This window comes from Ruditapes philippinarum, unplaced genomic scaffold (genome assembly GCF_026571515.1).
Source record: "Ruditapes philippinarum isolate M1 unplaced genomic scaffold, ASM2657151v2 ctg307_1_1_1_1, whole genome shotgun sequence".
Lineage (NCBI taxonomy): Eukaryota > Metazoa > Mollusca > Bivalvia > Venerida > Veneridae > Ruditapes > Ruditapes philippinarum.
Window position 1 is genome coordinate 136,343 of NW_026855687.1, and position 14,710 is coordinate 151,052.

The following is a 14,710-nucleotide window of genomic DNA, read 5'->3' on the forward strand; positions in this document are numbered from 1 at the left end:
GGAGTACAGCCAACATCCTAACCCAGTAACAAGACTATTTGAACTTGTCTAATGGATTGGAATTAACGAGTTTCCGGCAGTCGCGGCCGGTCAGTGCAGTAAAGTAGGCCGAAAACTAAGTGTCGCACATTTACTGACCGGCCTATTCCTGTCAGATGCTTGTCAATGAATCGATCTTGTCATGATTGCTAAGAATTTTATATATTTAAGGCTTTATTAAGCGGTTACATGCATAATCTACTAACGCGTATCGATCCCATGCTTTGCAACATTTTCAAATAAGTCGTATAGAAAGACCATCACAGTTTCCTTAATCCGAAATGCAAATAGCAGGTTTCAGAATAATGACTACTTTGATGCGATCGAGTGTTGAACAATTTGCGAATTTTGCAATAGTGGGCTGTTTTCTAAAACTTGATCAAATTGTCTTGAGACAAGATACCATTATTTAAGAAATACTAATAATCAATATATATTATGATCATTTTGATGCCACTTTTTCAACAGAAATCCAAGTTCGAACAAATCACGTAAACTAAAACTGTAATGATTAATTGATAATACTGCAGTTTTCAAAACCCGTAAATTTTCAACAAAATAGGTTTATTGTTATCACTTACGTTTACAAATTATATTTAATAAACTTTTTAAATCTACTCTTTCGCCGCTAGAAAATGTTTTACAGTTTTCTCAACAATTATTCGTCACACGAGGTGAAAGCACATTATGCCACAGAAACAAATTAATTTGTACTTCTTGAAATAGTTAAATAGAGCCAAGTTAAGATGAATTTTATAATATTTGAATAATCGTTTTAGAGAAATTTTAAATGCTTGCTACTTAAAAATAGTAGCGATAAATATGAAATAATTTGTCATAAAGGTAGTAAAATGTAAACAAAGTAGTTTGATTGCCATGTAAAATACTAATTCACTATAACAGTTACCAAAAAGCAACAGATGAAAATGAGAAAAATATTGGATACTATAAAAGTGCACTATCATTAAAAGCTTTTGAGAAATAAAAATAAAAACATTGCTGAGGTATAATGGCATAATGGGCCTAAAGCTTTTATTCAACCAACCGAAAATAATTGAAGATGACAATCATCTGCGCTGTTGTTTGAGATAGCAAGTTTCGAAAAGTCTTTTGAAATACAAATCGAGTGCGGACATACTATGCCTAAATAGAATGTCAAAATATCCCCTGAAGGCGACAGTTGGGCAAGACAACAGGAACCTTCACAGCAAACAAAAATAGACCCATCTTTGCCTATCACTACGCTTCGAGGGCCTTGTATCACTTTGTCTTGAACCCGTATCTTCTCCCCTGTTCTTGTATTTATGATAGCAATGGTATTTGTAACGTAATCAGTTAACACCAGCATTTCAAGACTATGGCTATAGACACATTTTGTTTCTCCTAATTTATAGTTTTCTCTGTCAAAGGTCATTTCGAAATCCAAAAACTGGTTAAAGTCCCTAAGTGTGCAGACTGGTTTAGTATTATCGGCCATTCCCACTGTAAATGTGTTTTCAACCATCAGTGACAAAGAGTCGCATGGTGACAAAGTTTCAATTCTTTTTTTGTAAGTTAGTATGTTTACAGAGTTAACCTCATAATGGTCAATAAACTGTCCTTCTCCACTTGAAATTAACAGCTGGTCGCTACCAAAAACAAGAATATCTTGAGGAGCATATTTGAGACGTTTTTCGCCAATGACTTTCAACGATGTACTCATGACAATACACGTGTTACTCCTGTTGTCCGCTAATACAAGTCTGCCGTTTTTTAGAAAGTCAATTCCTATATAAAACGGTTTAAACCCATTTACCGACGGCATAGTTGTATCCTTGATTTCTTTGAGTTCAACCGGTTTTGGTTCCAGTAGATAGTCTGATCCTACATGGTCGGTAGCTGTGTTCAATTTCCCAATGTCTACGGGGGAAACTCTCAGAAGGTCTATTAGCTTGTCCGAGAATTCAATAGAAACAGTGTCTCCGACTTTGCTCAATTTTGTTGCTTGCAATTTTAACATTCTGTTATAATATTCAAGAATTCCCTCCATCTTTTTTTCGAAAACAAAATTCAGCTCTGGTGTGATGGATCTGGGTAAATATTTGATATTTATCAATGTACCCTGAATGTCGTTCACGACCGCGGATATCCGATTTTGTATTTCCTTTAGTGTCGCCATTCTTTCATCTGCAATACATATTCCCTCTTCGCGCATTGTCTCTTCAAACTTGTCAAGCATATGTAGAAGTTGTTTCCTAACATCGCCAATGACGCTTGGCAATGCAGCAACTTGGCTTTGTACACTTGCTTTACGAACCTCGGACCTAGAAACCATTACCTCCGCCTCATCTAGCAATTTTTTAAACTTCATGTCAACACTTTCGAGTTCTCTTGTGGATACACGATGTTCCATTGTGCTTAACAATTTAACATTGCAACATGTCCGGTGTTCTTCATTGCGGCATTTCTGACAGCAAAGCCTGTTGTCATACTCGCAAAAGTATTGATAAAACAACCCGTGTATTTCACATTTGGTAATTTTAGCTAAATCAAACGAAAGGCTGGAATGTCTCCAGTCTTTGATATCAACAGTCACGTGATGTCCCATTACAATGTAAGTTTTATGGTCCTTGGAACAAATCAGGCACTGAACTTCATCGCAATCCGCACAATAGATGACTGCCTCTGAGCGTTTGTTATTCCTTGAACACGGATTACAAGGTATATACAGGTCAGAAGTTTGATCGGAATAATCCGCTAGACATCCCTCCGCCATTTCATACGATGAATCTTTTTAATAAAATGCTACAATGCTATTAGCATTACGGAATCCTCAAGTTAACCATGGTTGAACTTATGATTTATACTAATATCTACACTTTATGAAATTGCTGAATATATGAATAAATTCAACTGAAGATATCATATCTTGATTAAACTACTTGTCATTCTCTTTTACGTAAATAACAAGTGATAATTGTATGAATTGAGGACAGACATTTTATCAGTCGTGATAAATTTGAATTTTGAAGTTAATTTTGAAAACACGCTTATTTACTCCCCCGCTAATATGCGTGTTTTCTCCCCGCGCCCCATCATTTAAACTTGTCCATTCTCGACTTTTTGCTTGGTGGGGTCGCAGGAGCACAAATCAGCCACCGTAGTAAAGTGAACCTTTACCCCCATGCTCTATACTGTGACTAGACTAGCTTCTAATTTTTTATCACGATAGTTGATAGTGGTACGTTCTCAAAGATGAACTCATTTAAGGAATTCATCAGAGTATGCGGTTTCAGAATCTCTGCATATTTCATTTATCTATGTTGTTATTACCCTTTTCACAATTGAGCACATTTTTTTTAAATACATAGATTGATAAATATTTGAACTAAACAAATTTAGATAATAGACAATCGAACTCTACATGGTTATCTAGTTTATTTTATCATACTTGAAGTAATTATCATAAGGTAATGATAAGTGATTGTCAAGAAAAAATATTTAATATTTAATTGTTTATCAAAGTTCTAAATTCATTTGTTCACGTTAATATTAATCAAATGTCCCGTAAGAAGGTTTTATAGTAGGCGTGGTCCAGAGACTGTAATGCAAGCTACATGTACCCAATTGGAACGTCCTAATCCTTATCCGAAAACTGACGGAAAGGGCCGAAAAGTTGCGATTGACATGTACCAACTACGCACTCTAGCACCGACTTAAAAAATTATTCACATGTACACATTTGGAATTTAGATACATCAACAGAAGCGTCCTAACGTTCCTAAATTAAAGTATACATTTGTCATAAACGAGAAAACAATCGGCGGAACAAATGATATTTAATTTTGAAGGGGCAGATAGATAACTAAGTCTGCATATCGCAATAAATCAAAATATGTGAATATATAGATATAATTGATAGCAATCATGTAGATGATATAGTTAAAAATTACAATGTGGTGACATTGACCGATTTAACGTCGCTGTATTCAAACCATTTGCCCATCGCCGCTGTGGGTTCGAATCACGCAAGTGACTTTGGATTTCTTCTTCAAGCTGATTCAAGAAATGTCGGTCATTCTACACACTGACACGTGCCCGCATGTGCCAGAAATGTACACGAAGGAAGCTGAAATGTGGCCATATGACCTTTTAATTACTCTGTGCGAATTAAAAACAAACTAAAAATAATAATTACTATAAAAGATATGAACGTTAAATTCTATTCAAACAGTAATGCCTAAAGCAATTGTTTAAAACAAAGGGAGGTAAAATCATATTGTCCTAAAAGTTATTGTTATTCTGGATTGTCCCCCTTGTAATGTACGGAAAATTGATTTTGCAACATAATCGGTATTGCATGGATCTTCATAGAATTACTATACAGTGCATTGCAAAAGCTCATGTTAAATACGATAATACTGTCTATATATGTATAAAATTAGACACATGGTGTCGGAATCCTGACACATACGTACCCGTCATGTCACAGTATAAAACGAGTACAACTAGTACGGACGTAATGGAATTTTCGTATCATAATGCTTCCCCTTCAGTTTCAACAACTGCGCAGATCCAAAAGTAGCAATTTTTCGGTTATTGTAAAGGTAGACAGTGCTTGCTGACCAATCCTTTGCAGCCGTAGCACGCGTGCGTAAAACCTTGCTTGTTTTTTTCCCTGTGATCCCTTCGAAAGCTTACTTATAAATATGATTTGTTTATCCGTCTCAAAGGTTGGAGCCCGTAAAGTCGCTGGCGAATCCTTAGCGGAGACGAAATTTCTCCGTCACATCTGATCTCGGTCATTGCTTCTAATTGTCATTCGTTTCTCACCGCTGATTCTGAAGTTGGTGGTAGGTCACTCGCGGAGAAATTGATCATTGCTCGTATATGATAATTTACTTTCTTCCGGTAACACGCTTCTAACATTCTCTCAAACCATTATTTGAGCCGCGTCACGACAAAACCAACATAGTGTGTTTGCGACCAGCATGGATCCAGACCAGCCTGTGCCTCCGCTCTGGTCGCAAACCCATTATGTTTGTTTTGTCGTGACGCGGCTCATTTAAACATTATAAAATTCATGTTTGCCCATTCTAAAGAAGTAAAAATTATTTGTTTCTGAGACATTATGTGCCTTGAAGCATTAAAAACTTTGAAATAAGTTACATACCAGTTCATTTTTTTATCAGGTTTGCTAACCGGTGAAGCTTCATAACGATGCCGACAGCTAATAAATTGTCTTTTATTCAGGACATTGAATCATATTACCTTTTAGTCCTGTGAACTTCACATAAATATTCGACGCATAATTAAAGAAGTCAAAATAAAATGAATTTTCACAGAACATTTCAGACGTCCATAATTACCTAAATCTATAATAATTTACAGGCACGTTTTAGTCACTAGTCTAATCTATAGATGCATTCTTTTAAATAACAATTCTCGGTTTACCATCAGTATGAATCTTTTATCAGAAAATAATATTTGCGGCAATTGGTTTGTTTAATTTTTATGCCGATTTTCAGAACTCGTCAGTCGATGCTCGTAATCGTCATTCCATAGTACCTTTGTTAGCATACTGTATTATGATTGGCTTATACCAATGATAAAATATTTGACAGGACAGCCCGGAATATATAAAATAAAAAAAAAACAGTGGTGACCTCATGTTTTATTCCAGCCCCGCACGCAAAAAAGGACAACTTTTGTTATACTTAAAATACGGCGTGTTTTTTTTTTAATTGGACATGACATCTTTAATCCTTACTTCAAATATTATCCATACTTCAAAATCTATTTATCGGGTTTCAAAATAAACTTGATTGTTTAATTTTCCCTGTTTTTGCGGGTTTAAACAAAATTAAAACAGGATGTTTGGTGCATCTTGCATGTTTGTTTAGCGACATTTAATGTAAACAAACTCATCGGAAATGATCTTCTTTTTCTGTCTTAGACACTTAACATATACCTAAAACAGATCTGTGTTTCAAAATTTTAAGAACAGAAATAAGTGTTTACAAAGTAGTGAAGTATGCTCCAACTTGTTAAATGAAATGTTTCCCGTTTGATATATTGTATTTTTCAATATTAATTTGTTTTACCTTAGTTTTAATCTTATTGTGCATATTAAAGGGACTCCACTGAGAATTTGTATATTAATGTTCCAATTCATGTAGGTATAAACCAATTACGTGTGTGCAAAACTATTTCAAATCCTTCGCTATTATCATTTTTGTTTGCTTGTTGTTGTTGCTGTTTTTTTTCCAGAATAATTCTTCTTTTTTTTCATTGTGGAAAGTCACCCAAAATTGAAACTCGTTTCTTCACTCAACTGGGCTATGAATAGCTAAAAAATACGATTTTCAATTTATTTCTGAGTCTGAGTATATTTCTTAATTATCGTTTTGATATGTGTCCCTGCTAATATATGTACGTTAGGCATAATATTTGAAAGTGTTAGAACAAAGAATATTTATATGTGATTTAAAAAAAACAAACAAAAAAAAACAGCAAACTCCTTGACAAAGAGGTTTTCGGCCATGGTTGATAAACTATGTACAACAGATAAAACATAAAAGAAACCTTGAAATTTTATTTTCAGTTGATGTAAAATTCATTAATATATCATTCAATTTACATTCGTATGAAGTGTTTTGGAATGATATTTGATTTGGAATAACTAGTATATTTGTCATACAAGGAAGTATAGTATTTTGTCACACAAAATAGATTAAACAAAATATTGTACTACTTATATAGCTATATATCTATCAGCTGAGACAAGAAATGGCAATTAGTCTCAATAATAATATTCCTTTACCCGCTTTGATAAATTGTTTACAATCAAATACTCCATCCGTAAGACGAACGTTTGTTTTTATATAAATGCATTTCCGAGAAAGCAGTCTTTTCTTGTAGGAAAAATACTGTAATATTTCGAAAAATAGACATACATCTGACTTGTTATCGGAAATAGCATAAGTTACATAGAAACAAACACTATTTGACGGATTCAATCAATTGCACAATAAAGTAATATGCTCAGCATAAATTTATCCAAATATTTAACGACTAGCTATAGTTAACAAACATTTCTATCAGGGACTTCAAATTCTACATCCACATAGACTTCCCGTACACCTGGTGCTCCCCTAATCGGACCCGTATACTTAGGCCGCTATTCCATTTGTACGTGATCCGTGACCCGCGTCAGTGATCCGTGTCCGGGCATGTCCGTGGGTTTTATTCCATAGGTACGTTATTTTCTATATATTTTTATGGAAGTATAGCGAACAGAGGATAATGATTTGTAGAATATGATATAATTTCATTCTAATACCAAAAACAGTTTTAACATCAAAGAATAAGGTAAAAAACATTGAATACCAGTTAGGTTTCCAAAAAAAAAAAAATCTATTTAGCAACCGAAGACCAAATGTTGCTTTTTTAATCTGTCATTGCTGCATCATAAACTTATAGGTTCTCCCACACTATTTTGGTGAGTTCTTTTGTATTTTCTTTCGAAATCGATAAAGTATTTAATTTCGGTCGAGGCATTTTGTAGAGATGAGACATGTCCGTGACTGTCCGCGTCCGTAAAAAATCGCTCATCCTGCAAACGTCGCGGATGCCGTCACGGAAGCGGGTGTTAACGGACAAAAGGAATAGATTCAACGTATTCTTTGTTAAGCGAATCGGTAGCGGACGCGGATGACGGACGCGGACCACTGATCACGTATAAATGGAATAGCGGCCTTAGTCAAGTACTTTCCGTACACGCCTTTATATGTTGAATATACCGGACTGTATATTTCCGTATATAATTGTATTTGTCTCGGTGATCTCATTTTCTTTTAAATATTGAGTTCTTGTGCACACTATCTAGTACAGCTTTTTGCCATGTTTTTATAATGTTATATATAAAATATATTAATATGAATATGATCAATATTGACAGTTAAATGAATTATAAATGCCGTAGAAATGAAGATAATTTTATTTTCACAAATTTCAACAAAACAATAATAAATGTGCAAATAAAATATACTTAAATTTGACTGCAAATAAAGAAAAAAAAAAACAATGGAACTGAAGTCGACATTTTTAAAAGAGCATGTTGGATATGGATCTATATCGTTTAATCTAAACTCGTTTTAAAGGATTTAGTGTTTGACAAAAATTCCTTAAGATTCCTACTCACTGACGCGTCAGACTTTACACACTGAGCTACCAATAGCCTGGCTCTATGCTGCACCAATCACTTCCGGTTCAGCAGGTTAACCCTGAACATGCTGAATATCTTAAATGGACTTGTCCCACTTCCATTTTTGGGACTGTCCATTATCGATTTTAGGGATATCAATTTGAATAATTAAAATTTGTCAGCCAACAGTATAGAGCCTGGTCAGACTGCACGGATGTGCAGGCTGGCCTGGCTCTATACTGGTGGCAAAGACTTAATGCTTCCGGCTTCAGCAGGTAAAGGGTGATTGTAACAAAATAGAACCGTTGGAATGGAACAGAGTACAGTATCACATTGATATTACTTTTTTTATTCAAATTTGTTCAGTTATTTGACAAACAAAATAACTGAGACTGATTTACGTTTTTATAGTATCTTTGAGAAATCTCATTCTACGAAAAGACACATAATTATGCATATTGATATTTTAAAATAGCTTTCCAATAAAATTATATTTTAATGAAGATTTAAAATTGTCATATATGTACGACAAGTTAATTTACATATTTATGATCTGAAATAAGATTTTCAATAACATCGGATGACATTTGTATTATTTTTTCTAAGAACAAACACTGTATAACCTTACACTAGTTTCTATTTGTTAAGTTATTGCTGGAAATATATTTAGATATTACAGCTTCAAGTATTTTTTTTATTAGATATCTTATAACGAAAAGCAATGTCAATGAAGATATTTTTCAGATAGAGCAACACGAATCGAATTTTTGGGTACTTTTTAAGCTCTAAAACAAATGCATATTAAGATGTTTTGTAAATGTAATCGGTTATATACATAATTAAAAGAAAATAAACATACAAAGTGAAAAAACAATTAGATTTAGCGTATCTTAATCACAAAATACACTAATTATATGATAAGTACTTTTAAATATATAATATCTGTTATCCGGCCTGCGGACAAAGACATTTATTTTTGAAATAACAAACAGTACAAAACACGAAAAGGCAAATAATAAAACGGAAAAATTTAGATTTCTTCGACTAGCTGCAGTATGTTGCGTATATGTCGTGATTTTGAATAACAAATTTATATTATACATGTAAAAACATTTTACTTCCACACGAATCTTCTCTAGCAAAATCACTTAGGTGATAAATAATGCTCAATAGTGTTATGTCGCGAAATTGAAATTGCTCTAAGCGAACAACGATCTTCTTGAACAGCATGTAATCCATCCCCCAACAGAACACTGCTTTAAAAAAAATTGTCATAGTACACATATGAGATGATTGTCTTTTTTAAAAATCTATTCTTGAATTTTTAAGCAACAGTTAACTGCAAAAATGTACTGTTTAATCTCGAAAAAAAAGACTACATATGAAAGTGTCTCGTAGTAGCAAAATATGCCAGAACTGTTTGAGGAAGTTGCACTATTATGCCAATACTGAGGAGCACAAATTGACCAATGTGGTGGCGAGTTAATATACATATCTATCATAAGCTATCAACCTCAGGGTTGGTATCAAATTCATCATTCTCGTCTAAATCATTTAAAATCTGGGTTTCTAGATCCTCATAAGAAGATGACCCGTTACAATAGAATTTAACGCGCGTATCTTTTGGTGTCGGCTGCTGTGTAACAACGTCTGCATCAAGAGACGCTTGTCTTTTTAACTCACTTATCACCTGTGAGCGTCTATCAGAATACACAGAATTTTCTTCACTAGAATCAGGAATCATAACGTTCCTCATAACTTGCATGACAAGTTTATTTGTTGAACTATTTGGTGGTGAATATAATGAATTTCTCCGGTAGTCGCTGTAAAAGCTTGCTAAGTTTGGTCTTTGTGTCTGCGGCGGGTCGCACAAACAATGCCAACAAAAGGCACAACACGAATATTGCACATCGTTCATTAGGATAACAGACGCAGACGAATCTTGTCGTCTGAATTTATTAATTTCACTATCCTTCGATTGTTTTGAAAAAAGCTTTTTGAGTGTACTTGCGACTTTCCAAACGACTTCCCTTCGAAGCAGGATGTAAACCCAGGGGTCAAGAACTTGATTTAATGAAGCGAATCGGATCATCAGCAAGTCTGTCCGTAAGTTGACAGGTAAAAGTTTCGTCTGATTTATCAGTATTCGTATCTGAAATAACAAAAAATTGACAACTATTAGTGTATCACATGTATAATTAAACAAATAGAATGGGAATATTGAGTTTTATGAAGTCGTTGTGATAAACAAAATTGTAATCGGTTTACTGTTGCAATGTTGAGCAATGTAGGAATTTGTTTGTTTTCTTCTTCTTTCTTTTTTTCGGTTACGATTGGGGTTTAAAGGTCAACTAATGACTTTCTTTAATAGTGGAGGTAGACCACAACAGGTACATTTGTCAATAATCTCAGTACTAAGCAGATACCTGAGCATAAACATGAGCAGATACCTGAGCATGAACATGAGCAGGTACCTAAACATTAACATGATGTCCTAGAGAAGGATAATGAGCAGGTACCTGAACAAAAACATGAGCAGGTACATGAGCTTAAACATGAACAGGTACGTAAGCATAAACAGGAGCAGGTATCTGAGTATAAACATGAAAAGGTACCTGAACATAAACATGAGCAGGTTCCTGAGCAGAAATATGAGTAGTTATCTGAGCAGAAATATGAGTAGGTTCCTGAGCAGAAACATGGGCAAGTTCCTGAGCATAAACATGAGCATGTTCCTGAGCATAAACATTAGCAGGTACCTGAGAAGAAACATGGGCAGGTACCTGAGCAGAAACATGAGCAGGTTCCTGAGCAGAAACATGAGCAGAAACATGAGCAAGTACCGGAGCAGGAACATGAACAGGTACCTGAGCAGAAACATGAACAGGTACCTGAGCATAAATATGAGCAGGTACCTGAGCAGAAACGTGAGCAAGTAGAAAAAACGATGATAGTCTTTTTGTCTGATAATTGCTATTAGAAAGTAACAAAATATAGATTCTACGTTATCAATACACGTTGTACAAACATTCACATATATTTGCTAAGTTATGAAGCGAAGTATTGTGGTGTGGCAATGAGGATATGATTTTAATGAGTTTGTTAATAACATATTAAGATACTTAACGATAATCTCAACAAACTTTATCTGAAAATAAATCAAATGAGCAGTAAAATAAACGACACATAAATAATGACAGTAATGGACCCACAGCAATTAAAAGCAAGATTAAAGCATATGCAAACTTTCAGAAATAAAAGAATGTTTTTAATAGTGCAAACATATAACTTAATCGCCTGTTCCACTCATGTGTTCAAAATGAAATATTTTTACATTATCTTCTCAGTGTATTAAAGAATTTAATTAAGTATTTGCTGCATTTTTCAAATCACATCACATGATCTGTATTGTAACGTCGAAATCATCTTGAGATTTACCAAAATGTATTATTAAATCTTAAACATTGGTATGGAAGCATGTGCATCTGCATGATGATTTAATACACGCACGTGCAATTTTATGTTAATAGCACAATCACTATTATAAAGATCGCAAAGTAATCAAGTTGTGCTGTTAAAATGTAATAAAACAATCCCCAAAAACAAGACCTCGCAGGTTAAGACAAATTACACGCATTTAATACATGGTAAATGTAATGTAAAGTTTTATAGTTACTTTTCTGTCATTAAAACTTGTTATGTTTTGTAAAATAAAACCAATTAAAATTGTTCACATATTTTAAGATATTCGTATAGAGAACTCTGGTCGTGATCTGAACTTTACTTTGGCGCGTAATTATGTTTTATGTGGCCAAGGGCATTCTAACTTTCAACTACATAAATATGTAGAAATTACCTTGATAATGAGTAAAGAATCGCTTTTACAACATTCTTCAGGTAGTGTCTAAAACTTTTTGGTAGACGTAAACAAAATGACTAAACCATTTTCTAACCAATCAAAATCCAAGATATGTTTTAAAATGTTGATGCGTTTTCAATATTTAAACTGTTACAAATTGTTATTATTTTGTTTGTTTTTAAGATTATATCAAGTATATGTGTCAAACTTTAAGATTTTAAGTAGCCAGGATTTATTTGTGCATCCGGTCCTACATTATAGAAGAAAACCGGATCTCATGCCCTTTCAATGAAAAAAGGTCCGTTTAGCACGATTATTGAAGCAAAAAGGAAAAGTGAATCTCATTTGTTACCCGATTTTTTTCCCTGAAAAAAACTTATTTGTTTGATGACCGCAAATGAAATCTTGGTCTTAGAAAAATTACTTTTTCTGTTCCATTCATCTTATTGATAAATGGCGCTCAATACAGACAAGTAATTATCTGGGACAAATATCGATTAAGTGAATTGTTTTACCAGGATTTGTTAATCGGTCCATTAGATTCCTTCGGTATCTCTTTAAACTGTTTTTTGTATATTTGGTTTGGCGATTTTGAACAATAAGTAAATGCTAGTTGGATTTTTAGGGTTGCAAGCATATAACATGCTCTCAAACCAATTTTTAAATGTTATAAAACTCATGTTTGCCATATCTAAGGATTTGTTTCTATTCATCATCATCATCATCATCATCATAATCATATTCATCATCATCATCATCATGATTATGATTATTATTATTTTTTATTATTATTATTATCATTATTATTATTATTTTTTTTATTATTATTATTATGATTATCGTTATTATTATTATTATTATTATTTATTATTAAAATTATTATTATTATTATTATCATTATTATTATTAAATATGTTTGAAAGGAATGAAATGATATGAGGAATTGTTTAATTAGCCACTTGCCAAAATCTCGTGTTCTTTCGCAGTTTACCTGATCATTTCGTTAAATTTAAGATAACTCTCTGATGCATGTAGGATCATCATTTTAACTTTTTAGCAACTTCAAGATCGTTATTTAGATAAAAAAAAGGCTTACTAAATATAAAGAATTATACCATGCAAAGTAAAAATATGTTTGTAATTTTTTCTTGTCTACAAATATCCGATTTATGCAAAATACACAGTTCATTTATAAACTTTGCATAAAAATCTCAAAGGAAATCTACTCAATATGCTTATTTCAATGTGAAATGATATAAGAAATGAAGTCACAATTTCAATGTCAATGTAAGTCAAATTGACCGCAAGGCAAAAGAGTTCGCATTCATTTCACATTTTTGTTTGTTGTTTGTCACTTTAAAATTTTATCTTTTTTTTCTTCTTAAAACCACATTGCGGTTTCAAAATATTCATTACACTTATTTATATATTATGCAAGACCGTAATATTTTATAATTTGATTTGAAAGCCGGTGCTTAGGGGCGTGAATTCCCTTACATTTTTCAGTACCGCTCAATAAAACCGAGACTGCAACATTTTAATTTTGCCGAGTTCGGGGCGTTATTTCGGGATAACTCTTTCTTTATTGTTTTACAATATGCCTGTATAAAATATGATATAAAACGCGTCTTAATGTGCTAACAATATTAAAGAGTAAGTTTGATATACATAACAAAAATCGGTAGTCAATATCACGGCTATAAAACGTTTTTCCGAGTTCTCCCTCAAATCTCAGGATTTTTATTGATCAATGTACATTCTTTGACAGTTTCTGACCAATCAAAGATATATTTGAGTTTGAGAATTTCCTTCGGGCCTGATCACGAAATAATAAAAATAAGGAAAATTATACAGATATATAGACCTCTGTTTAAAAACGTAAATGATTATGGATCAACATTCATGTTACACAAATTATCCGTTGTTAGACATTACATAAAAGAACATTGTAAATCTTAAAACTTGGCTTTAAATGAAATAATATGGTGACAATTCAGATAAGCTTCGTATGAATTTTGCAAAATAATACGCTTTTAATACCTGACTTTAGTTTTGAGCCTGATCTTAAAATTAATAGTAAATCATTATTTTTATCCAGTTGATATTATAATTTCTATCGTCATTTCGGAACTGTTTCTAAAATGGATCACTTTTATTGCAGAACCATTCTCTACTGAATCTCAATAGAGCCATTGCCACCAGTTTAGTCTCACACCAATCTGAATATCCGGATGATAAACTTGACACATGCCGCCTGATAAACTTCGAACTTTCATCTTTATATCCAAAAGACTTATAGTAAACATTTCCGAAAAAGTGTAAAAGTTATTTATGAGATTCTGGGAGCTAAGTGTTATGATTTGCATAATTTTCAAGAGTTTTTCAGCTAGTTTTGATCAGTAAAAGTTACATACCAATTCCCGAAAAAGAAATAGAATAAAGAATTGGAAGTTGAAAAAGTTTATTTATGAACTTCCGGGAGCTAAAGTTTAAGATCTGCTTTATATTCAAGAGTTTATCAGCTAGATTTGATCAGTATAAGTTGCATAATAAATCATTTGATCCAGATCCTGTTATTTGTTTTTCGTTAACAACGGGGATTTGATATTTTCAAACAACCATTTTAG

General features: G+C 33.1%; 2 protein-coding genes across 5 annotated transcripts in view; both read right to left on the reverse strand.

The window, feature by feature from the left end:
- Positions 1 to 1,075: 1,075 nt before the first annotated feature.
- On the reverse strand, positions 1,076 to 2,794 carry LOC132744101 (uncharacterized). Its single transcript, XM_060732716.1, has one exon. The coding sequence runs from the start codon at positions 2,792 to 2,794 to the stop codon at positions 1,076 to 1,078; it is 1,719 nt and encodes a 572-aa protein (XP_060588699.1).
- A 6,898-nt stretch (positions 2,795 to 9,692) lies between these two features.
- Positions 9,693 to 14,710, reverse strand: part of LOC132744104 (prostaglandin E2 receptor EP4 subtype-like) — a 30,901-nt gene continuing 25,883 nt past the window's right edge. For 3 of the 4 annotated variants that reach the window (XM_060732718.1, XM_060732721.1, XM_060732719.1), the window contains exons 3-4: positions 11,352 to 11,372; positions 9,693 to 10,376 (exon numbers count right to left, since the gene is read on the reverse strand). In XM_060732718.1, coding sequence (XP_060588701.1) covers positions 9,723 to 10,376; positions 11,352 to 11,372 — 675 coding nt within the window. In that variant the 3' untranslated portion in view covers positions 9,693 to 9,722. The remainder of the gene's footprint in view (positions 10,377 to 11,351; positions 11,373 to 14,710) is intronic. The other variant, XM_060732722.1, reaches the window with a different exon arrangement.

Coding starts and splice junctions, on each gene's coding strand:
- LOC132744101 (XM_060732716.1), bottom strand. CDS start 2,794: ATGGCGGAGGGATGTCTAGCGGATTATTCCGATCAAACTTCTGACCTG.